The sequence below is a fragment of the Oncorhynchus clarkii genome, unplaced genomic scaffold (assembly GCF_045791955.1).
Source record: "Oncorhynchus clarkii lewisi isolate Uvic-CL-2024 unplaced genomic scaffold, UVic_Ocla_1.0 unplaced_contig_10942_pilon_pilon, whole genome shotgun sequence".
Lineage (NCBI taxonomy): Eukaryota > Metazoa > Chordata > Actinopteri > Salmoniformes > Salmonidae > Oncorhynchus > Oncorhynchus clarkii.
In genome coordinates, this window is record NW_027259496.1 from 1 (window position 1) to 27,756 (window position 27,756).

Sequence of the window (27,756 nt, forward strand, 5' to 3'; positions counted from 1 at the left end):
AAATAAGCTGTTTGTGCATCTGGAAAATATTTCTGGGATCTTTTATTTCAGCTCATGAAACATGGGGACCAACACTTTACATGTTGCGTTTATATACTTTTCTTCAGTGCAGACAGACAGACAGACAGACAGACAGACAGACAGACAGACAGACAGACAGACAGACAGACAGACAGACAGACAGACTGACTGACTGACTGACTGACTGACAACGAGAGAGAGAGAGATAGAGAGAGAGATAGAGAGAGAGAGAGAGAGAGAGAGAGAGAGAGAGAGAGAGAGAGAGAGAGAGAGAATGATGATGGAAAGAGAGAATATTAGAAGGGGTATAACTCAATAATTCATCTCCCCCCAAAATCTATTAATATTTAATCAATCTAAGAGTTGGACTTGCTTGTGTGTATTGTGTATTTGTGTTCATTCAAATCAAATTGTATTTGTAACATGCGCTGAATACAACAGGTCTACCTTACAGTGAAATGCTTATTGTGTGTCTGTGTGTGTGTTCAGTGTGTGTTCAGTGTGTGTGTGTTCATACTTGTGGGAGAAAAATAATGGGAGAGGAGAATAGAGTGAGGCAAGAATCATCTCCAGGAATCTCTAAATCACTTGATTTGAATAAAGGATGAGTCTTTCTATTTAGACATTCTATTTGATTTAGTCCGGACTGATTCACAATGAATCAACTCTTTGGAACACAATGACTCCTAGCATTGATTCCGGCTGCTTTTGTCGACCTCACTGAGTAACTGGAACCTCCATGGAAACCAGACAACCTGTGAGCTCCTGTGTGACCCTGTACAAACACACACACACACATGCACATGCAGGCACACACTAAAACACTGATACACACACACACCTACACACACCTATATATATACACACACACACACGCACACAAACACACCTATACATACACCTAGATACACACACACCTATACACACACACAAAACATCTCTAATTCTGTCTCTGTCCCTCTCTGTCTCTCTCTACCCCTCTCTCACTCTGTATCTCTCTACCCCTCTCTCACTCTGTATCTCTCTACCCCTCTCTCACTCTGTATCTCTCTACCCCTCTCTCATTCTGTATCTCTCTACCCCTCTCTCATTCTGTATCTCTCTACCCCTCTCTCATTCTGTATCTCTAATTCTGTCTCTGTCCCTCTCTGTCTCTCTCTACCCCTCTCTCATTCTGTATCTCTCTACCCCTCTCTCACTCTGTATCTCTCTACCCCTCTCTCACTCTGTATCTCTCTACCCCTCTCTCACTCTGTATCTCTCTACCCCTCTCTCATTCTGTATCTCTAATTCTATTTCTGTCCCTCTCTGTCTCGCTCTCTAATTCTGTCTCTGCCCCTCTCTGTCTTTCGCTCTACCCCTCTAGGTCTCTCTCTCTACCCCTCTCTCATTCTCTCTCTCTAATTCTGTCTCTGCCCCTCTCTGTCTCTCTATCTACCCCTCTCTCATTCTCTCTCTCTAATTCTGTCTCTGTCCCTCTCTGTCTTTCGCTCTACCCCTCTCGGTCTCTCTCTCTACCCCTCTCTCATTCTCTCTCTCTAATTATGTCTCTGTCCCTATCTGTCATTCTCTCTACCCTTCTCTGTCTCTCTCTCTACCCTTCTCTCATTCTCTCTCTCTAATTCTGTCTCTGCCCCTCTCTGTCTCTCTCTCTACCCCTCTCGGTCTCTCTCTCTACCCCTCTCTCATTCTCTCTCTCTAATTATGTCTCTGTCCCTCTCTGTCTTTCTCTCTACCCCTCTCGGTCTCTCTCTCTACCCCTCTCTCATTCTCTCTCTCTAATTATGTCTCTGTCCCTATCTGTCTTTCTCTCTACCCCTCTCGGTCTCTCTCTCTACCCCTCTCTCATTCTCTCTCTCTAATTATGTCTCTGTCTCTCTCTGTCTTTCTGTGTGTGTGTGTGTGTGTGTGTGCGTGTGCGCGCGCGTTCAATAATGATCATGGTGGTTTTGTTATCGAGGTCCAAGGTTCTGTATGGCTACGTCTTTACCGTGGATACACACGGCTCCACATTTGATTAGATACCACAGCTCTGTGTGGGTGGGTGCTGGTGCCAGTGTGTGTATGACAGAGTGGACAGTGTCAGAAGGGCTAAGAGCTTATCAGTGATGGTCCGCACAGCAGAGTTCTAGAAAACTAGACAGTTGGTTTTCATACTTTATGAATTCTCAGTGTGGCTGAAGACATTTCTGCAGCCGTCACCACAACGAAATGTGTAGGAGCTTTGTACACGGAGATGCTTTGGTTGAGAATTTGTGGGAGGTGCATGTTCGGGCTGTGTGTTCCCTGCAGATGGTGATCGCAGAGCAAGATCCAAAATTCTGCATTGTTGGTTAAGTAAGCATTTCACTGCGCATGTGACACACGGACTATCACGACTCAGCTGCTTTGGACTCTGAACTGAACTGCGCTTTAGTGTCTAAAGTGTGTGTGTGTGTGTGTGACAGAGTGGTCAGTGCCAGAGCAGCAGCAGGTATAGGCTACTGTGAAGGACTGAACACTGGGGGAATGTGCCATAGCTGGTACCCACCCACCTAGGGACCAGGCAAACAACAGATGCTCCTACACAGGGGGAGTTGCTGATTCAGAGATGACCTTAACATATGCGTGTGTGTGTGTTGTGTGTGTGTGTGTGTGTGTGTGTGTGTGTGTGTGTGTGTGTGTGTGTGTGTGTGTGTGTGTGTGTGTGTAAGCTTGGGAGAGGCTTTTTGATCATGAAACCCCTATAAAACTGTGGAAAGACAATCTATGTGAAATGTTTGCTTGATCTCTTAACCATGTGTACACATGGCTAGGGTCATGTTAACGCAGTCTGTATGGATTGCCAATACACAGTACTGAATTCAGGGAGGGGGGGGGTAGCCCACCCGGGACTCGGACCTACAACCTTCTGGCTGTGAGGCAGTCATGCTATCCACAGTATCAGTGATATTCATGTTATACCACGGCTGGGGGGGGTAGCCCACCCGGGACTCGGACCTACAACCTTCTGGCTGTGAGGCAGTCATGCTATCCACAGTATCAGTGATGTTCATGTTATACCACGGCTGGGGGGGTGGGGCTTACGACCTCCCAGGCCCTTCAAAAAATGGTTGTGTTGTCATCTCTAGCTTCAAACTGAAATTCATGATATGACTGAACTGAAAAGGGAATTGAGCCCAACCCTGGTAAACATGTAGATGACCTTGACCTTGTCGACATTACAAACACGTTGGTTTACAAAAAGGTGTCCTTTTGACACATCAATGGAAATTTGACTTGGCTGTTGCATTGGTTAGGTCCACATTCTCCCTGCTTACTGACACTACATGACACTAACAGACGCCTTCACCCAAGGAGACATACAGTACAGCTGAGTACACACAGCGAGTACATACACACAGTACACACATTTGAAGTATACTATGTGATTCAGGGCGGCAGGTGGTTTTATCTCTAGTGGTTAGAGCGTTGGGCCAGTAACCGTAAGGTTGCTAGATCGAATCCCTGAGCCGATGAGGTAAAAATCTGTCATTCTGCCCCACCGTTCCTAGTCCGTCATTGTAAATAATAATTTGTTCTTAACTGACTTGCCTGGTTAAATAAAGTTAAAAAAGAAATAATAATAATAATAAATGATATGGGAATTGAACCCTTGCCGTTGTTAACACAATGCTCCTTCTTCCAACTGAGCACCACAGGGTTCAATTCTCACTAGATTTCACTTTCTTCTTTTTCTTTTATAGAATTGTAAAGCCACTTTGGGTGCTTGAAGAGCGCTACATACCATGTGTAATTATTACTATTGCTACTAACTTTGTCCCTCTCTCTCCCTCTGCTCTTCACCAGAATCCTAGAAAAGCGTCAGCCCAATGGGGAGACCATCGAGCTTTCGGCCGAGGGCCGCCCAGAGCTTGTGGAGGAGAAGGAGATGCCCGTGGTGGACTGCACCTGCTTCGGCCTTCCCCGTCGTTACATCATCGCCATCCTCTCAGGCCTGGGCTTCTGCATCTCCTTTGGCATCCGCTGCAACCTGGGCGTGGCCATCGTCAGCATGGTCAACGACCACACCGTCTGGAAGGGTAACAAGGAGGTCCTGGTGGTGAGGCACACTGTTCTGGCACTTACACTCACTCTTCTATTTTCTTCCTACACTTCTAGAACTAAAAAGGTTAATCGGCTGTCCCCATAGGAGAACCCTTTAAAAAATCATTTTCGGTTCCAGGTAGAACACTTTTGGTTCCAAGTAAAAACCCATTTGGAAAATGATTATTTTTGGTTTTGGACCTCTTTTGGAAAAAGGTTCTACCTGGAACCGAAACAGTCTCACATGGAACCAAAAAGGGCTTTCCTTTATAGGACAGCCGAAGAACCCTTGTGGAACCTTTTTGTCTAAGACTGTAGTTCTGACTTTGCTGATGGCTGCTTTATTGAGGAAAACATTTACTATGACTGTCTGTTTAATGAGGAAAACATTTACTATGACTGTCTGTTTAATGAGGAAAACATTTACTATGACTGTCTGTTTAATGAGGAAAACATTTACTATGACTGTCTGCTTTAATGAGGAAAACATTTACTATGACTGTCTGCTTTAATGAGGAAAACATTTACTATGACTGTCTGTTTAATGAGGAAAACATTTACTATGACTGTCTGTTTAATGAGGAAAACATTTACTATGACTGTCTGCTTTAATGAGGAAAACATTTACTATGACTGTCTGTTTAATGAGGAAAACATTTACTATGACTGTCTGCTTTAATGAGGAAAACATTTACTATGACTGTCTGTTTAATGAGGAAAACATTTACTATGACTGTCTGTTTAATGAGGAAAACATTTACTATGACTGTCTGCTTAATGAGGAAAACATTTACTATGACTGTCTGTTTAACGAGGAAAACATTTACTATGACTGTCTGTTTAATGAGGAAAACATTTACTATGACTGTCTGTTTAATGAGGAAAACATTTACTATGACTGTCTACTTTAATGAGGAAAACATTTACTATGACTGTCTGTTTAATGAGGAAAACATTTACTATGACTGTCTACTTTAATGAGGAAAACATTTACTATGACTGTCTGTTTAATGAGGAAAACATTTACTATGACTGTCTGCGCTAACAACCCAATGTAAATGTCTGAAAAGGGGGGGGGCTCTTTGAAGTGACCGGTGGTTCTATGTGGCACTCTTTCTTCTCAAAGAACCATTTTCTTGAAGAGGGCTTTTCCCTTCTTTCTTCACTGTCTGAATGGTAGCAAATAACCTTGCTAGCTAGTGTTGTGGGAAGAGGAGGGTTGGGGTCAGGTCAGGGGGTCAGGTCATGGGGAGGACTGGCTACAGGCCACAACAAAGGTTGTAACTTTGGGCTTGGAGACTCATAGTGTGTGTAACCTAACGTAGCAGGTGTAAAAATAAATACCTGAGCGGGGTCCACACATCCATGTTTCAGGGGAAAAGCAAGCTAGGTTGAAGATACTGTATCAATGAAAACCGCATACTTCCGGTTGTTTCCGACCTCGCTGAGGTTGGAGTGTGTCCAAGCTTTATTTTTGTGCAGAGGAAGAAGAATACCGTCAATGGACAATGTACTTTGACTTGAAAATACTTATTTATAATCACAGTCAGCACCTTTTGAAGTGTAGCCTTTATCAAGGTGTTTGGGAAGCTAACACAACTCTTCAGGTCTCAGGCAAGGTTTCTCATCACTCAAGCATCATTTAACGAACCCACTCCGCTACACATGCGTAGTCATGGGTTGTGTTCATTAGGACACGCAACGAAAAAATGCTTCAAAAATGTTCTGCAACTGAAAATCTAAATGAGCGTTTCTTATTGTACAAATCCAGGTAGTCCCTTGCTCCCAGATGGTTTTCTTCCGTTTGGTGTCTTATGAGCACAACCATGTCACTCCTCCTCTTTCTCTCCCCCCAGGCAGCACAGTTCAGCTGGGATCCAGAGACCGTGGGGATGATCCACGGGTCCTTCTTCTGGGGATACATCGTCACACAGATTCCCGGAGGTTTTATATGTCAAAAATATAAAGCTAACAAGTAAGTGCATTTTAGGATACATCGTCACACAGATTCCTGGAGGTCTCATATGTCAAAAATACTAAGCTAACAAGTATGTACGTTTTAGCATGCTTTGGGATTATTATTCCTCTATTGATTGACTGATTTCCTTATTGTATGTCAATACCTTTCCTCAAACGTGTCGGAGGTCAACTTTTTTACTACTAGGATTCATTTGACTAAAGTATACATTATATTTACAAAAATATACATTATATTTTACTAGAGTAAACATTATATTTGACTAAAGTATACATTATATTTACTAAAATATACATTCAATTTTACTAGAGTATACATTATATTTGACTAAAGTATACACTATTTTGACTAAGGTATACGTTATATTTGACTAAAGTATACATTATATTTTACTAGAGTATACATTATATTTGACTAAAGTTTACATTATATTTGACTAAAGTATACATTATTTTGACAAAAGTATACATTATATTTGACTAAAGTATACATTATATTTCCCACTTTCTCCTTTGTCCCCAAACAACATCTAATAACAGTACTGTTATGATAACATGAAGGGGTCCATTATGACTTATCCATAAGTAGTAGCCTCATCATAACAGGAGTCTGTTATCTCCTGTTTCTGTAGCAGCTTGATGAACAAGTACATCCCCTGGACAGGACATTATTCTCCATCTATCTCCTTAATGCAGAGAGCCAATGGGTCCCATGAATGGGTCCCATTCATACAGCCTTTGGTATGACTTGGCCGGGGATTGAACCCCCTACCTTCCAATCTCAGGGTGGACAGTCCTACCACAAGGCCACTCAGTTGGCTTAACTAACACATTTATAAGCGGTACAAAAACTAAGAGAACAGTATACATTGGCTACTAAACTATGGCTTCGGATGTTGCCTCAATCAAAAAGTGATGTATTCATTTTTACTAATGTATAGACGGAGCCCTTATAGTCAAGGGTTTCCATCAGACATTTTGAACTGCTACAAAGGTTGGGACAGTCTCATCAATAACACCAAAGACATTTCTCTCAGGATTGGGGTTAATTACATGTTGATATCAGTCAAATGAACTGAAAACCAGCTCATGAATTGAAATCTTTATAGAATTTAAATATTTCATCTTCATATAAAATATTTGCCAATAATTACTTCCTGAATTAAACTAAATTGAAAATTAAACTGACCCCTAATGAACCATGGTCTCTATCGCTCTCAATGGTTGAAATGAAGGCTGGTCTCTATAGCTCTCAGTGGTTGAAATGAAGGCTGGTCTCTATAGCTCTCAGTGGTTGAAATGAAGGCTGGTCTCTATAGCTCTCAGTGGTTGAAATGAAGGCTGGTCTCTATAGCTCTCTGTGGTTGAAATGAAGGCTGGTTGTGTTTGTCTCTGACTGTTTCTGTCTTGGTGTGTTTCAGCGTGTTTGGCTTTGCCATAGTGGCCACATCCACTCTCAACATGCTGATTCCATCTGCTGCTCGTACACACTACAGCTGTGTCATACTAGTCAGGATATGCCAAGGCCTCGTCGAGGTACTTAGAGTGCATCTGTCTCTCTCACTCTCTGTGTGCGTGCGTGCGTGCGTGTGTTGAATATTATGTTTGGATATTTACTGTGTGCATCACTTCATTACTTCCCTATAGGGCGTATCTTACCCAGCATGCCATGGGATCTGGGCCAAATGGGCCCCCCCTCTAGAGAGAAGTCGACTGGCCACAACAGCATTCTGTGGTAAGATACTAAAACAAATGGATTTAAACATCCTCTCATGCTCTCCCTCCCCTTTTCTCTCTCTTAAACCACACAATGAATGATAGAATTTCCCCCCAGGGATAATAAAGACTACTCTACACATTACTGGATCCAACCATTTGTGATGTTACTTGATGTTCTTGTCAAGAGGTTAGCTAAGATGTGCTTATAAACAACCTCAACATTATAGTAAAGTTCCTATTGGTAAGATCCCAAATAAATCTAGTGCAGCACATTGTCCTACATACTGTATGCATGCATTCCACAGGAGGTTGGTGGCACCTTAATTGGGGAGAATGGGTTCGTGGTAATGGCTGGAGTGGAATGGATGGAATGGTATCAAATACATGCCATTCCATTCGCTCCATTCCAGCCATTATTATGAGCAGTCCTCCCCTCTACAGCCTCCATTGATGCATTCTCAGCTGCAGGAAGTGTATGTAGCCCTTTACACTCCAGGGTCCAGGTATGAGAGATCAAAAGGGCAGATTTGGTCACTGATAAGAGCTTAAATTTGAGGCACTTTCAAATGATGCTTTTCACTAAACCAGATGGAGATTTGTAATGGACTGTTGTTGGATTGTAGTGGACCGTTGTTGGATTGTAATGGATCGTTGTTGGATTGTAATGGATCGTTGTTGGATTGTAGTGGATCGTTGTTGGATTGTAGTGGATCGTTGTTGGATTGTAATGGATCGTTGTTGGATTGTAGTGGATCGTTGTTGGATTGTAGTGGATCGTTGTTGGATTGTAGTGGACTGTTGTTGGATTGTAGTGGATCGTTGTTGGATTGTAGGGGACCGTTGTTGGATTGTAGTGGACTGTTGTTGGATTGTAATGGATCGTTGTTGGATTGTAGTGGATCGTTGTTGGATTGTAATGGATCGTTGTTGGATTGTAATGGATTGTTGTTGGATTGTAGTGGATCGTTGTTGGATTGTAGTGGATCGTTGTTGGATTGTAGTGAACTGTTGTTGGATTGTAATGGATCGTTGTTGGATTGTAGGGGACCGTTGTTGGATTGTAGTGGACTGTTGTTGGATTGCATAACATTGTGTGATGGTGGGGATTAATTGTGTGATGGTGGGGATTTTTATTTATTTATTTCACCTTTATTTAACCAGATAGGCAAATTGAGAACAAGTTCTCATTTACAATTGCGACCTGGCCAAGATAAAGCAAAGCAGTTTGACACATACAACGACACAGAGTTACACATGGAGTAAAACAAACATACAGTCAATAATACAGTATAAACAAGTTTATATACGATGTGAGCAAATGAGGTGAGGTAAAGGCAAAAAGGCCATGGTGGCGAAGTAAATACAATATAGCAAGTAAAACACTGGAATGGTAGATTTGCAGTGGAAGAATGTGCAAAGTAGAAATAGAAATAATGGGGTGCAAAGGAGCTAAATAAATAAATAAATACAGTAGGGAAAGAGGTAGTTGTTTGGGCTAAATTATAGATGGGCTATGTACAGGTGCAGTAATCTGAGCTGCTCTGACAGCTGGTGCTTAAAGCTAGTGAGGGAGATAAGTGTTTCCAGTTTCAGAGATTTTTGTAGTTCGCTCCAGTCATTGGCAGCAGAGAACTGGAAGGAGAGGCGGCCAAAGGAGGAATTGTTTTTGGGGGGACCAGAGAGATATACCTGCTGGAGCGTGTGCTACAGGTGGGTTCTGCTAAGGTGACCAGTGCGCTGAGATAAGGGTGGACTTTACCTAGCAGGGTCTTGTAGATGACCTGGAGCCAGTGGGTTTGGCGATGAGTATGAAGCGAAGGCCAGCCAACGAGAGCGTACAGGTCGCAGTGGTGGGTAGTATATGGGGCTTTGGTGACAAAACGGATGGCACTGTGATAGACTGCATCCAATTTATTAAGTAGGGTATTGGAGGCTATATTGTAAATTACATCGCCAAAGTCGAGGATCGGTAGGATGGTCAGTTTTACGAGGGTATGTTTGGCAGCATGAGTGAAGGATGCTTTGTTGCGAAATAGAAAGCCAATTCTAGATTTAACTTTGGATTGGAGATGTTTGATGTGAGTCTGGAAGGAGAGTTTACAGTCTAACCAGACACCTAGGTATTTGTAGTTGTCCACATATTCTAAGTCAGAACCGTCCAGAGTAGTGATGCTGGACGGGCGGGCAGGTGCAGGCAGCGATCAGTTGAAGAGCATGCATTTAGTTTTACTTGTATTTAAGAGCAGTTGGAGGCCAGTGAAGGAGAGCTGTATGGCATTGAAGCTTGTCTGGAGGGTTGTTAACAAAGTGTCCAACGAAGGGCCAGAAGTATACAGAACAGTGTCATCTGCGTAGAGGTGAATCAGAGACTCACCAGCAGCAAGAGTGACATCATTGATGTATACAGAGAAGAGAGTTGGCCCGAGAATTGAATCCTGTGGCACCCCCATAGAGACTGGCAGAGGCCCAGACAACAGGCCCTCCGATTTGACAGAAGTATTTGGTGAAACAGCCGAGGCAATCATTTGAGAGACCAAGGCTATCGAGTCTGCCGATGAGGATGTGGTGATTGACAGAGTCGAAAGCCTTGGCCAGGTCAATGAATACGGCTGCACAGTATTGTTTCTTATCGATGGCGGTTAAGATATCGTTTAGGATCTTGAGCGTGGCTGAGGTGCACCCATGACCAGCTCTGAAACCAGATTGCATAGCGGAGAAGGTGCGGTGGGATTCGAAATGGTCGGTGATCTGTTTGTTGACTTGGCTTTCGAAGACCTTAGAAAGGCAGGGTAGGATAGATTTAGGTCTGTAGCAGTTTGGGTCAAGAGTGTGTCCCCCCTTTGAAGAGGGGGATGACCGCAGCTGCTTTCCAATCTTTGGGAATCTTAGACGACACGAAAGAGAGATTGAACAGGCTAGTAATAGGGGGTGCAACAATTTCGGCAGATCATTTTTAGAAAGAAAGGGTCCAGATTGTCTAGCCCGGCTGATTTGTAGGGATCCAGATTTTGCAGCTCTTTCAGAACATCAGCTGACTGGATTTGGGAGAAGGAGAAATGGGTAAGGCTTGGGCAGGTTGCTGTGGGGGGTGCATTGCTGTTGACCAGGGTAGGGGTAGCCAGGTGGAAAGCATGGCCAGCCGTAGAAAAATGCTTATTGAAATTCGCAATTATAGTGGATTTATCGGTGGTGACAGTTTCTTATCCTCAGTGCAGTGGGCAGCTGGGAGGAGGTGTTCTTATTCTCCATGGACTTTACAGTGTCCCAGAACTTTTTTGAGTTTGTGTTGCAGGAAGCAAATTTCTGCTTGATAAAGCTATCCTTGGCTTTTCTAACTTCACTGAAAAGTTGCATATCACGGGGGCTGTTTGATGCTAATGCAGAACGCCACAGGGTGTTATTGTGTTGGTTAAGGGCAGTCAGGTCTGGAGAGAACCAAGGGCTATATCTGTTCCTGGTTCTAAATTTCTTGAATGGGGCATGCTTATTTAAGATGGTGAGGAAGGCATTTTTAAAAAATAACCAGGTATCCTCTACTGACGGGATGAGGTCAATATCCCCCCAGGATACCCAGGCCAGGTCGATTAGAAAGGCCTGCTCGCTGAAGTGTTTCAGGGAGCGTTTGTCAGTGATGAGTGGAGATCGTTTGACCACTGACCCATTACGGATGCAGGCAATGAGGCAGTGATCGCTGAGATCTTGGTTGAAAATAGCAGAGGTGTATTTAGAGGGCAAGTTGGTTAGGATGATATCTATGAGGGTGCCCATGTTTACTGCTTTGGGGTGGTACCTGGTAGGTTCATTGATAATTTGTGTGAGATTGAGGGCATCAAGTTTAGATTGTAGCAGGGCTGGGGTGTTAAGCAAGTCCCAGTTTAGGTCACCTAGCAGCACGAGCTCTGAAGATAGATGGGGGGCAATCAGTTCACATATGCAAATGCAGGGCTTTGTTCCAAATAAAATGTTTCACCTAGCCCAAATGTTGCATGAATATTCTTATTATGTCACTGAATGTATCCAGCATATTTCCAGATTATATTATTGACAAATGCTGTGAAAAGTCCAGTAAATGTAAATATCAACAGTAATGTATTTGCTTGGATTGTATCCTCACCTTTGTTCTGTTTTCCCTTTCAACTGCTACCATGGTTATGCTTTTTAAATGTCTTCTCTTTCAACTGCTACCATGGTTATGCTTTTTAAATGTCTTCTCATTCCACTGCTACCATGGTTATGCTTTTTAAATGTCTTCTCTTTCCACTGCTACCATGGTTATGCTTTTTAAATGTCTTCTCTTTCCACTGCTACCATGGTTATGCTTTTTAAATGTCTTCTCTTTCAACTGCTACCATGGTTATGCTTTTTAAATGTCTTCTCTTTCAACTGCTACCATGTTTATGCTTTTTAAATGTCTTCTCTTTCAACTGCTACCATGGTTATGCTTTTTAAATGTCTTCTCTTTCAACTGCTACCATGGTTATGCTTTTTAAATGTCTTCTCTTTCAACTGCTACCATGGTTATGCTTTTTAAATGTCTTCTCTTTCAACTGCTACCATGGTTATGCTTTTTAAATGTCTTCTCTTTCAACTGCTACCATGGTTATGCTTTTTAAATGTCTTCTCTTTCAACTGCTACCATGGTTATGATTTTTAAATGTCTTCTCTTTCAACTGCTACCATGGTTATGCTTTTTAAATGTCTTCTCTTTCCACTGCTACCATGGTTATGCTTTTTAAATGTCTTCTCTTTCAACTGCTACCATGGTTATGCTTTTTAAATGTCTTCTCTTTCAACTGCTACTGTCACGTCTAATCAAGGTGGGTGGAATCAGGCGCAGAGAGCAGATAGCGATATAAAGTTTTATTCTCCGGCGAACAAAACACTGTCAACCCAAACACACACAGGGTGAAATTATCCAACACAGGATAACAGACTAACCGGAGAATAAGAAACACAAAAACACAGATAGACGAAATCAATGACAACATAAACAATCCCGCACAAAACAAGGGTGGGACAACCTACATTATATACCGACACTAATTAACTAAACAACACAGGTGCAACCAATCAGACAAAACCAACAGATACACGAAAAGGGATCGGTAGTGGCTAGTAGGACGGTGACGACGACCGCCGAGCACCGCCCGAACGGGCAGGAGAGCCAACCTCGGCGGAAGTCGTGACAGTACCCCCCCCCCCCCCCCCCGACGCACCGTCCTCGAGGACGACCCGGAGGACGAGGTGCTGGGCTATCCGGGTGGAGGCGGTGGAAATCTATCAGGAGAGAAGGGTCCAAAATGTCCCTCACCGGAACCCAGCATCTCTCCTCCGGGCCGTACCCCTCCCAGTCCACGAGGTACTGTAGGCCCCCCACCCGGCGTCTCGAATCCAGAATGCCTCGAACTGTATACGCCGGGGGCCCCTCGATGTCCAGAGGGGGCGGAGGGACCTCAGACACCTCACCTTCTTGCAGGGGACCAGCCACCACCGGCCTGAGGAGAGACACATGAAACGAGGGGTTAATACGGTAATACCTAGGAAGTTGTAACCTATAACACACCTCGTTTATTCTCCTCAGGACTTTGAACAGCCCCACACACTGCGGCCCCAGCTTCCGACAGGGCAGGCGGAGAGACAGGTTTCGGGTCGAGAGCCAGACCCTGTCCCCGGTGCAAACACGGGGGTCTCACTGCGGTGTTGGTCAGCGCTCCTCTTCTGCCGTTCTCCCGCTAACCGTAATGAGTCCTGAACGGCTTTCCAAGTGTCCTTGGAGCGCTGTACCCATTCCTCCACCGCAGGAGCCTCAGTCTGACTCTGATGCCATGGAGCCAGGACCGGCTGGTAACCTAACACACACTCAAAAGGAGACAAGTTAGTAGAGGAGTGGCGTAAGGAGTTCTGGGCTAGTTCGGCTCATGGAACATACCTAGCCCACTCACCAGGCCGGTCCCGGCAATAGGACCGCAGAAACCTGCCCACATCCTGGTTAAGGCGCTCCACCTGCCCATTACTCTCGGGGTAAAAACCTGAGGTTAAGCTAACCGAGACCCCCAGTCTCTCCAGAAACGCCCTCCACACTCTGGACGTGAATTGGGGACCCCAATCAGAGACGATGTCCTCAGGCACCCCATAGTGCCGGAAGACATGGGTAAACAAAGCCTCAGCAGTCTGCAGGGCCGTAGGAAGACCGGGCAACGGAATGAGACGACAGGACTTAGAAAACCGATCCACAACGACCAGGATCGTAGTACTTCCCTGGGACGGGGGAAGGTCGGTAAGAAAATCCACCTATAAATGTGTCCACGGCCGTTGTGGAACGGGGAGGGGTTGTAATTTCCCTCTAGGTAGGTGCCGAGGAGCCTTGCTCTGAGCACACACTGAGCAGGAGGAGACATAAAATCTCACGTCTTTAGCCAGTGTGGGCCACCAGTATCTCCCTCTCAGACTCTGCACTGTCCTCTTAATACCAGGATGACCCGAGGAGGGAAGAGTATGAGCCCACCTAATCAGCTTGTCCCGGACTACCCTCGGCACGTACTTAGTCCCTACTGGACAGTTAGGAGGAGCCGGTTCTGACCGTGAGGCCCTCTCTATCTCAGCGTCCACCTCCCATACCACCGGTGCCACGAGACATGACGGTGGAATGATGGGAGTTGGCTCTACTGACCGTTCCTCGGTATCATAGAGGCGAGACAGTGCGTCAGCTTTGGTGTTTTGGGAGCCTGGCCGATATGTGAGGGTAAACTGGAACCTATTAAAAAACATGGCCCATCTAGCCTGACGTGGATTTAGTCTCTTAGCTGCCCGGATGTACTCGAGATTACGATGGTCAGTCCAGATGAGAAAAGGGTATTTAGCCCCCTCAAGCCAATGTCTCCACACCTTCAGAGCCTTGACTACAGCTAACAACTCCCGGTCCCCCACATCATAGTTTCGCTCCGCTGGGCTGAGCTTGCTCGAAAAAAAAGCACACGGACGGAGTTTGGATGGCACGCCCAAGCGTTGGGACAGCATGGCTCCAACCCCAGCCTCGGACGCATCCACCTCCACTATGAACGCTAAAGAGGGGTCCGGATGCGCCAACACAGGCGCATTGGTGAACAGCTCCTTCAGACGACTGAAAGCTCTGCCCGCCTCTGCTGACCAGCGCAAGCGCACCAGTCCCCCCTTCAGCAGTGAGGTGATGGGAGCAGCCACCTGACCAAAACCCCGGATAAACCTCCGGTAGTAATTGGCAAACCCTAAAAACCGCTGCACTTCTTTCACCGTGGTCGGAGTCGGCCAATTACGCACGGCTGTAACGCGATCATCCTCCATCACCACCCCGGAGGTGGAAATACGATACCCCAGGAAGGAAACGGACTGTTTGAAAAACTCACATTTCTCCGCCTTGCAATACAGGTCATGCTCCAGTAGTCGCTCAAGTACCTTACACACCAGAGACACATGCTCTGCGCGTGTGGTCGAATAGATCAAAATGTCATCAATGTACACTACCACTCCCTGCCCGAGCAGGTCTCGGAGAATCTCATCTACGAAGGATTGGAAAACGGCTGGAGCATTCTTCAACCCGTATGGCATGACGCAGTACTCATAATGACCAGAAGTAGTACTAAATGCGGTTTTCCACTCATCTCCTCCCCGGATACGTACCAGATTATACGCGCTCCTCAGGTCCAGTTTTGTGAAGAATCGCGCCCCGTGAAATGATTCCATTGCCGTAGCGATGAGAGGTAGTGGGTAACTAAACCCCACTGTGATGGAATTTAGACCTCTATAATCAATGCACGGACGCAGACCTCCATCCTTCTTCTTCACAAAAAAGAAGCTTGAGGAGACGGGTGATATGGAGGGCTGAATGTACCCCTGTCCCAGTGATTCGGAAACATATGTTTCCATCGCAACTGTCTCCTCCTGGGACAATGGATACACGTGACTCCTAGGAAGTGCAGCGTTTTCCAGAAGGTTTATCGCACAGTCCTCTCGACGATGAGGTGGTAATTGGGTCGCCTTCCCTTTACTGAAAGCGATAGCCAAATCGGCATATTCAGAGGGAATGCGCACGGTGGAAACTTGGTCTGGACTCTCCACCGTAGTCGCACCAACGGCAACTCCTATACACCTACCTGAACACTCCTCTGACCACCCCTTAAGAGCCCCCTGTCGCCAGAAAATCACTGGGCTGTGTTGAGCTAACCAGGGAACCCCCAACACCACTGGAAACGCAGGTGAATCTATAAGGAACAGGCTAATCTGCTCCTTATGATCACCCTGCGTTACCATGTCCAGTGGCACCGTAGCCTCCCTAATCACTCCTGACCCTAATGGTCGGCTATCTAAGGAGTGCACGGGGAAAGGTTGATCTAACGACACCAGGGGAATCCCTAGCCTTAACGCAAGCCCACGATCCATGAAATTCCCAGCTGCGCCTGAATCGACTAGCGCCTTATGCTGTAGAGGGGGAAAACCCAGGGAAAGAAGTCAATACATACACATGACCGACAGGAAGCTCTGGGTGAGTCTGGTGCTTACTCACCTGGGGTGATCGAGCAGTGCTCCGCCTGTCCTCCCGACTCCCAGACGAGTTCCTCCAGCACCGGTCGGACGTGTGCCCTCGTCGACCACAACTGGTACAGGAGGACACTCCTCCTCCGGTCCCCCTTGAAGCCGTACCTCCTAATTCCATAGGGATAGGAACAGGGGGGCTGGGGATAGGAAACGACAGGACCTGATCCGAACGCCTGCGAGCAGCCAGCAGGTTGTCGAGACGGATAGCCAGATCGATAAGTCCATCCAGTGTGAATGTGGTGTCCCGACGTGCCAGCTCCCTGCGGACATCCTCACTGAGACTACATCTAAAATGATCAATCAAGGCCCTGTCGTTCCATCCTGATCCTGCTGCCAAAGTCCTAAATTCTAGGGCAAAATCCTGTACGCTTCTCGTCTCCTGACGCAGGTGAAACAGCCGTTCACCCGCCGCCCGACCCTCGGGTGGATGGTCAAAAACAGCTCGGAATCGGCGGGTGAACTCTGGGTAATTATCCTTAGCCGAGTCCGGACCATTCCACACTGCGTTGGCCCACTCGAGGGCTCGCCCAGTCAAGCAGGAGACGAGGGCGCACACGCTCTCCTCTCCAGAGGGAGCAGGACGCACGGTAGCCAGGTATAGTTCCAGCTGAAGGAGGAAACCCTGGCACCCAGCCGCCGATCCGTCAAACTCCCGTGGGAGTGTCAGCCGAAGAGCCCCAGAGCCAGATGTGGTCGCAGAAACATGAGGTGCTGGAGAAGGGGTTGCTAGAGATGAGGTGGGGAGGCCACTCCTCTCCCACCGATCCATTCTCTCCATCATTTGGTCCATTGCAGAACCAATCCGGTGAAGCACGCTGGTATGATGGAGGACCCTCTCTTCCATCGATGGGAGAGGAGACGCTGCTGCTCCTGCTGATTCCATGGTGGTGCGGGATTCTGTCACGTCTAATCAAGGTGGGTGGAATCAGGCGCAGAGAGCAGATAGCGATATAAAGTTTTATTCTCCGGTGAACAAAACACGGTCAACCCAAACACACACAGGGTGAAATTATCCAACACAGGATAACAGACTAACCGGAGAATAAGAAACACAAAAACACCAATAGACGAAATGAATGACAACATAAACAATCCCGCACAAAACAAGGGTGGGACAACCTACATTATATACAGACACTAATTAACTAAACAACACAGGTGCAACCAATCAGACAAAACCAACAGATACACGAAAAGGGATCGGTAGTGGCTAGTAGGACGGTGACGACGACCGCCGAGCACCGCCCGAACGGGCAGGAGAGCCAACCTCGGCGGAAGTCGTGACAGCTACCATGGTTATGCTTTTTAAATGTCTTCCCTTTCAACTGCTACCATGGTTATGCTTTTTAAATGTCTTCCCTTTCAACTGCTACCATGGTTATGCTTTTTAAATGTCTTCTCTTTCCACTGCTACCATGGTTATGCTTTTTAAATGTCTTCTCTTTCAACTGCTACCATGGTTATGCTTTTTAAATGTCTTCTCTTTCAACTGCTACCATGGTTATGCTTTTTAAATGTTTTCTGTTAGAAACATTTCTGTTTGTCCCTGTCCGCATACAGTATGTAACGGGTTATAACTGTAATGCTGTGAATCAGTGGAGGCTGTTGAGGGGAGGACGGCTCATAAAAATGTCTGGAACGGAGCGAATGGAATGGCATCAAACACATGGAAACCATATGTTTGATGTATCTCATACCATTCCACCGATTCCGCTCCAGCCATTACCACGAGCCCATCCTCCCCAATTAAGGTGCCACCAACCTCCTGTGCTGTTACTTTTCATAGACATTGACAATGAACAGGACTTGTCAATGTGTAAACATTAGTGAAGCCATCTTATCAGTTTAGGAGGCAGCATAATATTTTCTAGCAAAGAGCTAATTAACTGTTCTTACTGTAAGTTAATTGTTTCTCTCCACAGTTAGTTGGCTAGGTTAGCTAGTTAGTTAGTTCGTTAGTTCGTTAGTTGGCTAGGTTAGTTCATTAGCTTGCTAGCTAATCTCGAAACCCAGAAACAAATATTGCGTGAGCTAGCTAGCTATTGCTACTGACTTTGATTGTGGGTGCTGAGGTGTTCAGATCTGGCCTGACTGAGGCATTACACAACAACAATAGAAACATCAATGTTTCATATTTCTGTGTCTTGCTCTTTCTTTGTGTCACAGGTTCCTATGCGGGAGCTGTGGTGGCCATGCCTCTTGCTGGGGTGTTGGTTCAGTATGTAGGGTGGCCTTCAGTCTTCTACGTCTATGGTGAGTAAAACCAACCGGGCAGTACCGAGTTTAACTGTCTCATCGCCATACAGGTCCCCTAAGATAAACCCCAGCAAGCTTAGCCTAGTGGTTAGAGCGTTGGACTAGTAACCGGAAGGTTGCAAGTTCAAATCCCAGAGCTGACAAGGTACAAATCTGTCATTCTGCCCCTGAACAGGCTGTTCTTAACTGACTTGCCTAGTTAAATAAAGGTAAAATACAAAAAAAAATTACAGTGGGTGGCCCCTGCTCAGCTGCCTACTGCCCATGACCCAGTGTTGGTAGCCCAGACTATTGAAAGTGGTATGCTGACTACTCAGTTAGCCAGTGCTACCCTCCTTTGGGGAGCTAGCGGTATAGCACCAGTTCATAGGAGGAGAGCGGTAGAGACATGGGTCTTGCTAAGCTTGCTGGGTATTTTTTCTGTGACAATGACATCCAAACTGACACAATTTATGTTATTGCAAACGTGTCATCACTGTAGTGTACTGTAGAGACCATTCTCCCGACCCTACCTTTCTCCCTACTCCACCCTTCTCATTTCCTACCCTTCTCTCCCCTCTTTACCTCTCTTCCACTCTCCTCCTCTCTCTCTGCTCTCTCTCTCCATTTGACCTCTCTCCTCTCTCGCGCCTCTTTAACTCTACCTCTCTCCTCCTCTCTCTCCCCTCTTTACCTCTCTACCGCTCTCCTCCTCTCTCTCCCTCTTACCTCTCTACCTATCTCCTCCTCTCTCTCCCCCTTTACCTCTCTACCTCTCTCCTCCTCTCCCCCCTTTACCTCTCTACCTCTCTCCTCCTCTCTCTCCCCCCTCTACCTCTCTTCTCCTCTCTCTCACCACTTTACCTCTCTACCTCTCTCCTCCTCTCTCTCCCCCTTTACCTCTCTACCGCTCTCCTCCTCTCTCTCCCTCTTACCTCTCTACCTCTCTCCTCCTCTCCCCCTTTACCTCTCTACCTCTCCCCTCCTCTCTCTCCTCTTTACCTCTCTACCTCTCTCCTGCTTTCTCTCTCCTCTTTACCTCTCTACCTCTCTCCTCCTCTCTCTCCCCCTTTACCTCTCTACCTCTCTTCTCCTCTCTCTCCCCTCTTTACCTCTCTACTCTCTCCTCCTCTCTCTCCCCCTTTACCTCTCTACCTCTCTCCTCCTCTCCCCCTTTACCTCTCTACCTCTCCCCTCCTCTCTCTCCTCTTTACCTCTCTACCTCTCTCCTGCTTTCTCTCTCCTCTTTACCTCTCTACCTCTCTCCTCCTCTCTCTCCCCCTTTACCTCTCTACCTCTCTTCTCCTCTCTCTCCCCTCTTTACCTCTCCACCTCTCTCCTCCTCTCTCTCCCCCTTTACCTCTCTACCTCTCTCCTCCTTCTCCTCTTTACCTCTCTTCCTCTTTCCTCCTCTCTCCTCTCTCTCTCCTCTTTATCTCTCTACCTCTGTCATCCTCTCTCTCCCCCTTTACCTCTCTCCTCCTCTCTCTCCCTCTCCCTCCCTCTCCCAGGCAGTTTTGGGATAGCATGGTATCTCTTCTGGATCCTGGTGTCGTATGAAAGCCCGGCAGCCCACCCCACTATCACCCCTGAGGAGAGGAAGTACATTGAGGAAGCCATCGGAGAGTCAGCAGGTTTTGCCAATCCTCTACAGGTAAGCACCAAGACGCATGAAACATTTTATTTCAAACAAACTGCACTGTCTCACACACACACACACACACACACACACACACACACACACACACACACTCCACCACTTTTCTTTTTGCTTGTGACTTGTGCACACACACATGCGCACACACACACACACACACACACACACACACACACACACACACACACACACACACACACACACACACACACACACACACAAACACAACACACACACACACACACACACACACACACACACACACACACACACACACCACATCCCTCTATAATTTCACTTTTTTTGCTGTGTGAGGGCTGGTGAGGACTGTGAGCACAACCATCTCTAATTCCTCCTTGTTGCAGAAATTCAAAACCCCATGGAGAGCATTCTTCACGTCCATGCCGGTGTACGCCATTATCGTAGCCAACTTCTGCAGGAGCTGGACTTTCTACCTGCTTCTCATCAGCCAGCCGGCCTACTTTGAGGAAGTGTTTGGCTTTGAGATCAGCAAGGTGAGACAGAGTTTTAATTATGAATTAACCCCTATCCCCTATTACCTATCCCCTATCCCCTAGCCTCTATCCCCCTAGCCTAGCCCCTAGCCTCTATCCCCTAGCCTAGCCCCTATCCCCTGGCCCCTATCCCCTAGCCCCTAGCCTCTATCCCATAGCCCCTAGCCTCTATCCCATAGCCCCTATCCCCTAGCCTAGCCTCTATCCCCTACCCTAGCCCCTATCCCCTAGCCTAGCCCCTATCCCCTAGCCTAGCACCTATCCCCTAGCCTCTATCCCCTAGCCTAGCCCCTATCCCCTAGCCCCTAGCCTATCCCCTAGCCTATCCCCTATCCCCTAGCCTAGCCCCTGTCCCCTAACCTAGCCCCTATCCCCTAGCCTAGCCCCTATCCCCTAACCTAGCCCCTATCCCCTAGCCTAGCCCCTATCCCCTAGCCTAGCCCCTATCCCCTAGCCTCTATCCCCCTAGCCTAGCCCCTAGCCTCTATCCCCTAGCCTAGCCCCTATCCCCTGGCCCCTATCCCCTAGCCTCTATCCCATAGCCCCTAGCCTCTATCCCATAGCCCCTATCCCCTAGCCTAGCCTCTATCCCCTACCCTAGCCCCTATCCCCTACCCTAGCCCCTATCCCCTAGCCTAGCACCTATCCCCTAGCCTCTATCCCCTAGCCTAGCCCCTATCCCCTATCCCTAGCCCCTAGCCTAGCCCCTATCCCCTAGCCTATCCCCTATCCCCTAGCCTAGCCCCTGTCCCCTAACCTAGCCCCTATCCCCTAGCCTAGCCCCTATCCCCTAACCTAGCCCCTATCCCCTAGCCTAGCCCCTATCCCCTAGCCTAGCCCCTATCCCCTAGCCTCTATCCCCCTAGCCTAGCCCCTAGCCTCTATCCCCTAGCCTAGCCCCTATCCCCTGGCCCCTATCCCCTAGCCCCTAGCCTCTATCCCATAGCCCCTAGCCTCTATCCCATAGCCCCTATCCCCTAGCCTAGCCTCTATCCCCTACCCTAGCCCCTATCCCCTAGCCTAGCCCCTATCCCCTAGCCTAGCACCTATCCCCTAGCCTCTAGCCCCTAGCCTAGCCCCTATCCCCTAGCCTATCCCCGATCCCCTAGCCTAGCCCCTGTCCCCTAACCTAGCCCCTATCCCCTAGCCTAGCCCCTATCCCCTAACCTAGCCCCTATCCCCTAGCCTAGCCCCTATCCCCTAGCCTAGCCCCTATCCCCTAGCCTCTATCCCCCTAGCCTAGCCCCTAGCCTCTATCCCCTAGCCTAGCCCCTATCCCCTGGCCCCTATCCCCTAGCCCCTAGCCTCTATCCCATAGCCCCTATCCTCTATCCCATAGCCCCTATCCCCTAGCCTAGCCTCTATCCCCTACCCTAGCCCCTATCCCCTAGCCTAGCCCCTATCCCCTAGCCTAGCACCTATCCCCTAGCCTCTATCCCCTAGCCTAGCCCCTATCCCCTAGCCCCTAGCCTATCCCCTATCCCTAGCCCCTAACCTAGCCCCTATCCCCTAGCCTAGCCCCTATCCCCTAGCCTAGCCCCTATCCCCTAACCTAGCCCCTATCCCCTGGCCTCTAACCCCTAGCCCAGAGAAAAACAACTGGTGGTCTACGGGTTAAATTTGGCCCACCATAGTTTCACATTTTTTGTTTTTGTGAAGAAAACAGGCATGGGCATGGGAAACATATGTTTACATTTACAAAGAAAGTGAAATAGATAATAAACTAAAGTGAAATAAACAATCAAAAATTAACATGACACATTACACTGACACGTTTCAAAGGAATAGACACATTTCAAATGTCATATTATGGCTATATACAGTGTTATATTGATGTGAAAAATAAATAAACATAAATAAACATAAATATAAACATAAATAAATATGGGTTGTGGTGTTTGTTCTTCACTGGTTGACCTTTTCTTGTGGCAAAATGTCACAAATCTTGCTGCTATGACACACTGTGGTATTTCACCCAGTAGATATGGGAGTATAGAAAAATTGGGTTTGTTTTGGAATTCTTTGTGGGTCATTGTGATCTGAGGGAAATATGTGTATCTAATATGGTCATACATTTGGCAGGAGGTTAGGAAGTGCAGCTCAGTTTCCACCTCATTTTGTGGGCAGTGAGCACATAGCCTGTTTTCTCTTGAGAGTCATGTCTGCCTACGGGAGCCTTTCTCAATAGCAAGGCTATGCTCACTGAGTCTGTACAGTACATAGTCAAAATGTATGTCAGTCACAGTGGTCAGGTATTCTGCCACTGTGTTCTCTCTGTTTAGGGACAAATAGCATTCCAGTTTGCTCTGTTTTTTGGTAAATTCTTTCCAATGTGTAATTATCTTTTTGTTTTCTCAATGATTCGGTTTGGTCTAATTGTGTTGCTGTCCTGGGGATCTGTGGGGTCTGTTTATGTTTGTGATGGCTTTGTTCTAGAAGGTTGGGGAATTGCTTCGTTTTAGGTGGAATTTAACTATTTTAACTATTTTCTGGATTTTGATAATTAGGGGGTATCGTCCTCATTCTGTTCTGCATGCATTGTTTGATGTTTTAAGTTGTACACAGAGGATGTTTTTGCAGAAGTCTGCATGCAGAGTCTTAATTTGGTGTTTGTTCCATTTTGTGAATTCTCTCTCTCTCTGTCAGGTGGGGATGGTGTCGGCCTTGCCACATCTGGTGATGACCATCATTGTGCCCATCGGGGGACAGCTGGCCGACTACCTTCGAACACACAACATCATGACCACCACCAACGTCAGGAAGCTCATGAACTGTGGAGGTGAGAGCCCACTCCACAGTGAACTTTCCCCTATATAGACACAGATATGGGGTCAGTTTTGCATTTCCCTCACTAATGGTTCAAGTTAGGATCGGGGGAGGGGAAGTTGATCCTAGATCTGTACTTAAGGGAAACTTGGATTCGAAAACAATCACAATTTTTTATTAACTCCCATATCTACTGTGTGAAATACCACAGTGTGCATCACAGCAGCAAGATTTGTCACCTGTTGCCACAAGAAAAGGGCAACCAGTGAAGAACAAGTGTAATGTTTAGAACAAGTGTAATGTGAGTTTAATGTTTACTGTTGTTTTTTATAGTTTGTTTCACTTTGGTTTATTATCTACTTCACTTGCTTTGGCAATGTTAACATATGTCTCCCATGCCAATAAAGCCCTTGAATTGAATTGAAAAGTAGGGGAGAAAGTGGGTGGAGAGAGAGAGGAGGATGGATAAAGTGGAGTGGGAGGGAGGACAAATAGAGAGGTTTTTAGCTGAGCAGGGGGAGGGAGAGACTGAGGCAGAGAGGGGTGGGTCGTGTTGCAGGATAACTTTTATGCAATACACTTCATTTCAAACTTGTAGTGTAATTTCAGATTCAACCTTTCAAAAACTGTCCATGAATTCTAATCCACATAATAATTCACATTTCCTGTTGCTGCTGGATTAGTTTCATGTAACAGTATAACTTTAGACCGTCCCCTCGCCCATACCCGGGCGCGAACCAGGGACCCTCTGCACACATCAACAGTCACTTTTGAAGCATCGTTACCCATCGCTCCACAAAAGCCGCGGCTCTTGCAGAGCAAGGGGAACTACTACTTCAAGGTCTCAGAGCAAGTGACGTCACTGATTGAAACGCTATTTAGCGCGCACACCGCTAACTAAGCTAGCCCTTTCACATCCGTTACACTGTAGCAAACTGGCTCAAATGAAAATCCTGTAGTTATAAGGGAGGAGAGAGAGAGAGAGAGAGGGGGACAGAGAGAGTGAGGGACAAAGAGAGAGAGAGGGACAGAGAGAGAGAGGGAGAGGGAAGGCCCAAACAGCTGATGACGAAGATGTGTGATTGTGAGTGTAAAATAAAGTGTGTGACTGTGGCGGCAGCTTGTTCATGAGGGCATCATGTGTGTAAAAGCAGTATTAAAGTGCCTGAGAGAGCACGGTGTATGACGGTCGCAGCACACAGACATGTTCTGCTGCTGTGAGCTAGTGGTAGTGGTGCGCTAGCCGGGATCAAACTGATGATTCTACAGCTGGGACTGCGCTAACACAAGCATGCTGTGTACGCATCACTGGCCCCTCTGCTAATGAGAGCAGTCTCACAGAATAGAACAGGAGATAGGTAACTCTCAGTGCCAGAACTACGTTAGCTCAACGTTAGCTCAACGTCCCAACACAACCTATTTGTGTCAGAGAGGGGAAGAACAAAACCATCGAACCAATAAAAAGGAATGCAGAACGTTCTATAATTGTTATATAAACAGAAGGAATGCAGAACGTTCTATAATTGTTATATAAACAGAAGGAATGCAGAACGTTCTATAATTGTTATATAAAACAGAAGGAATGCAGAACGTTCTCTAATTGTTATATAAAACAGAAGGAATGCAGAACATTCTATAATTGTTATATAAAACAGAAGGAATGCAGAACGTTCTATAATTGTTATATAAACAGAAGGAATGCAGAACGTTCTATAATTGTTATATAAACAGAAGGAATGCAGAACATTCTATAATTGTTATATAAAACAGAAGGAATGCAGAACGTTCTCTAATTGTTATATAAAACAGAAGGAATGCAGAACATTCTATAATTGTTATATAAAACAGAAGGAATGCAGAACGTTCTATAATTGTTATATAAACAGAAGGAATGCAGAACGTTCTATAATTGTTATATAAACAGAAGGAATGCAGAATGTTCTCTAATTGTTAAATAAAACAGAAGGAATGCAGAACGTTCTCTAATTGTTATATAAACAGAAGGAATGCAGAACATTCTATAATTGTTATATAAACAGAAGGAATGCAGAACATTCTATAATTGTTATATAAACAGAAGGAATGCAGAACATTCTATAATTGTTATATAAACAGAAGGAATGCAGAACGTTCTATAATTGTTATATAAACAGAAGGAATGCAGAACGTTCTCTAATTGTTATATAAACAGAAGGAATGCAGAACATTCTATAATTGTTATATAAACAGAAGGAATGCAGAACGTTCTATAATTGTTAAATAAAACAGAAGGAATGCAGAACGTTCTATAATTGTTATATAAACAGAAGGGATGCAGAACGTTCTATAATTGTTAAATAAAACAGAAGGAATGCAGAACGTTCTATAATTGTTATATAAAACAGAAGGAATGCAGAACGTTCTATAATTGTTATATAAACAGAAGGAATGCAGAACGTTCTCTAATTGTTATATAAACAGAAGGAATGCAGAACATTCTATAATTGTTATATAAACAGAAGGAATGCAGAACGTTCTATAATTGTTAAATAAAACAGAAGGAATGCAGAACGTTCTATAATTGTTATATAAACAGAAGGGATGCAGAACGTTCTATAATTGTTAAATAAAACAGAAGGAATGCAGAACGTTCTATAATTGTTATATAAAACAGAAGGAATGCAGAACGTTCTATAATTGTTATATAAACAGAAGGAATGCAGAACATTCTATAATTGTTATATAAACAGAAGGAATGCAGAACGTTCTCTAATTGTTATATAAAACAGAAGGAATGCAGAACATTCTATAATTGTTATATAAAACAGAAGGAATGCAGAACGTTCTATAATTGTTATATAAACAGAAGGAATGCAGAACGTTCTATAATTGTTATATAAACAGAAGGAATGCAGAATGTTCTCTAATTGTTAAATAAAACAGAAGGAATGCAGAACGTTCTCTAATTGTTATATAAACAGAAGGAATGCAGAACATTCTATAATTGTTATATAAACAGAAGGAATGCAGAACATTCTATAATTGTTATATAAACAGAAGGAATGCAGAACATTCTATAATTGTTATATAAACAGAAGGGATGCAGAACGTTCTATAATTGTTAAATAAAACAGAAGGAATGCAGAACGTTCTATAATTGTTAAATAAAACAGAAGGAATGCAGAACGTTCTATAATTGTTATATAAACAGAAGGGATGCAGAACGTTCTATAATTGTTATATAAACAGAAGGAATGCAGAACGTTCTATAATTGTTATATAAAACAGAAGGAATACAGAACGTTCTCTAATTGTTATATAAACAGAAGGAATGCAGAACGTTCTATAATTGTTATATAAAACAGAAGGAATGCAGAACGTTCTATAATTGTTATATAAAACAGAAGGAATGCAGAACGTTCTATAATTGTTATATAAAACAGAAGGAATGCAGAACGTTCTATAATTGTTATATAAACAGAAGGAATGCAGAACGTTCTATAATTGTTATATAAACAGAAGGAATGCAGAACGTTCTATAATTGTTATATAAACAGAAGGGATATAATATGTGCCAAATGGTAGATGCTTTAATCCAAAATGACTTTACAGTTCAGTGAGGGCAAACATTATAGTATCTGTATATACACGATTCCTGTGGGAACTGAACCCATGACCTTGGCATTGCTAGCACTCTGCTCTCACCAATTGAGCCACACAGGGTCATCATCACGTCACTGGCACAGGGCATGGGCATGACAGAAGGGGCAAATTAAAATGATCCACTCAACAAACACGACTAGGACAAGACATTAATGATAAAGTTGCAATATGTACATTTTGTTGGGCGAAAAATTCTAAAAGTCATCCCAGCTCTCTAAATATATGTCTCTGCCCACAACCTATGTTTGTCACAGTGCAAAACTAAATGGTGATCAACACCCCCACCCACCCCTAATACCAGGACCAACATTAGAGTCAAAGGGTCCTTTCCATATTATGATCTTTCGTGTTTGTTGTTAGTGGTGATTGTAGTGTGTTTAGTTGTGATTCCTGTTTTATCACCAGGGTTTGGAATGGAGGCCACTTTCTTGCTGGTGGTGGGATACTCTCACACCAAGGTCATGGCCATCTCCTTTTTAGTCATCGCTGTGGGCTTCAGCGGATTTGCCATCTCAGGTAAGAACGTGAAGGATTTTCTCTCCCACAAACAAACAGACTTTAGGACCGTCACTACATCGCTACAGAGCT

At 45.3% G+C, this 27,756-nt stretch overlaps 1 protein-coding gene across 1 annotated transcript; it reads left to right on the plus strand.

Moving 5' to 3' along the window:
• Positions 1-3,858: 3,858 nt before the first annotated feature.
• On the plus strand, positions 3,859-27,756 carry LOC139400247 (vesicular glutamate transporter 1-like; the record flags this gene model as incomplete). The annotated part of the gene is made up of 9 exons (XM_071145229.1): positions 3,859-4,102; positions 5,943-6,061; positions 7,485-7,599; positions 7,711-7,798; positions 18,520-18,606; positions 20,100-20,242; positions 20,611-20,760; positions 23,407-23,539; positions 27,574-27,756. Coding segments are annotated over exons 1-9 (1,189 nt in total), but the record flags the coding sequence as incomplete, so codon positions are not given.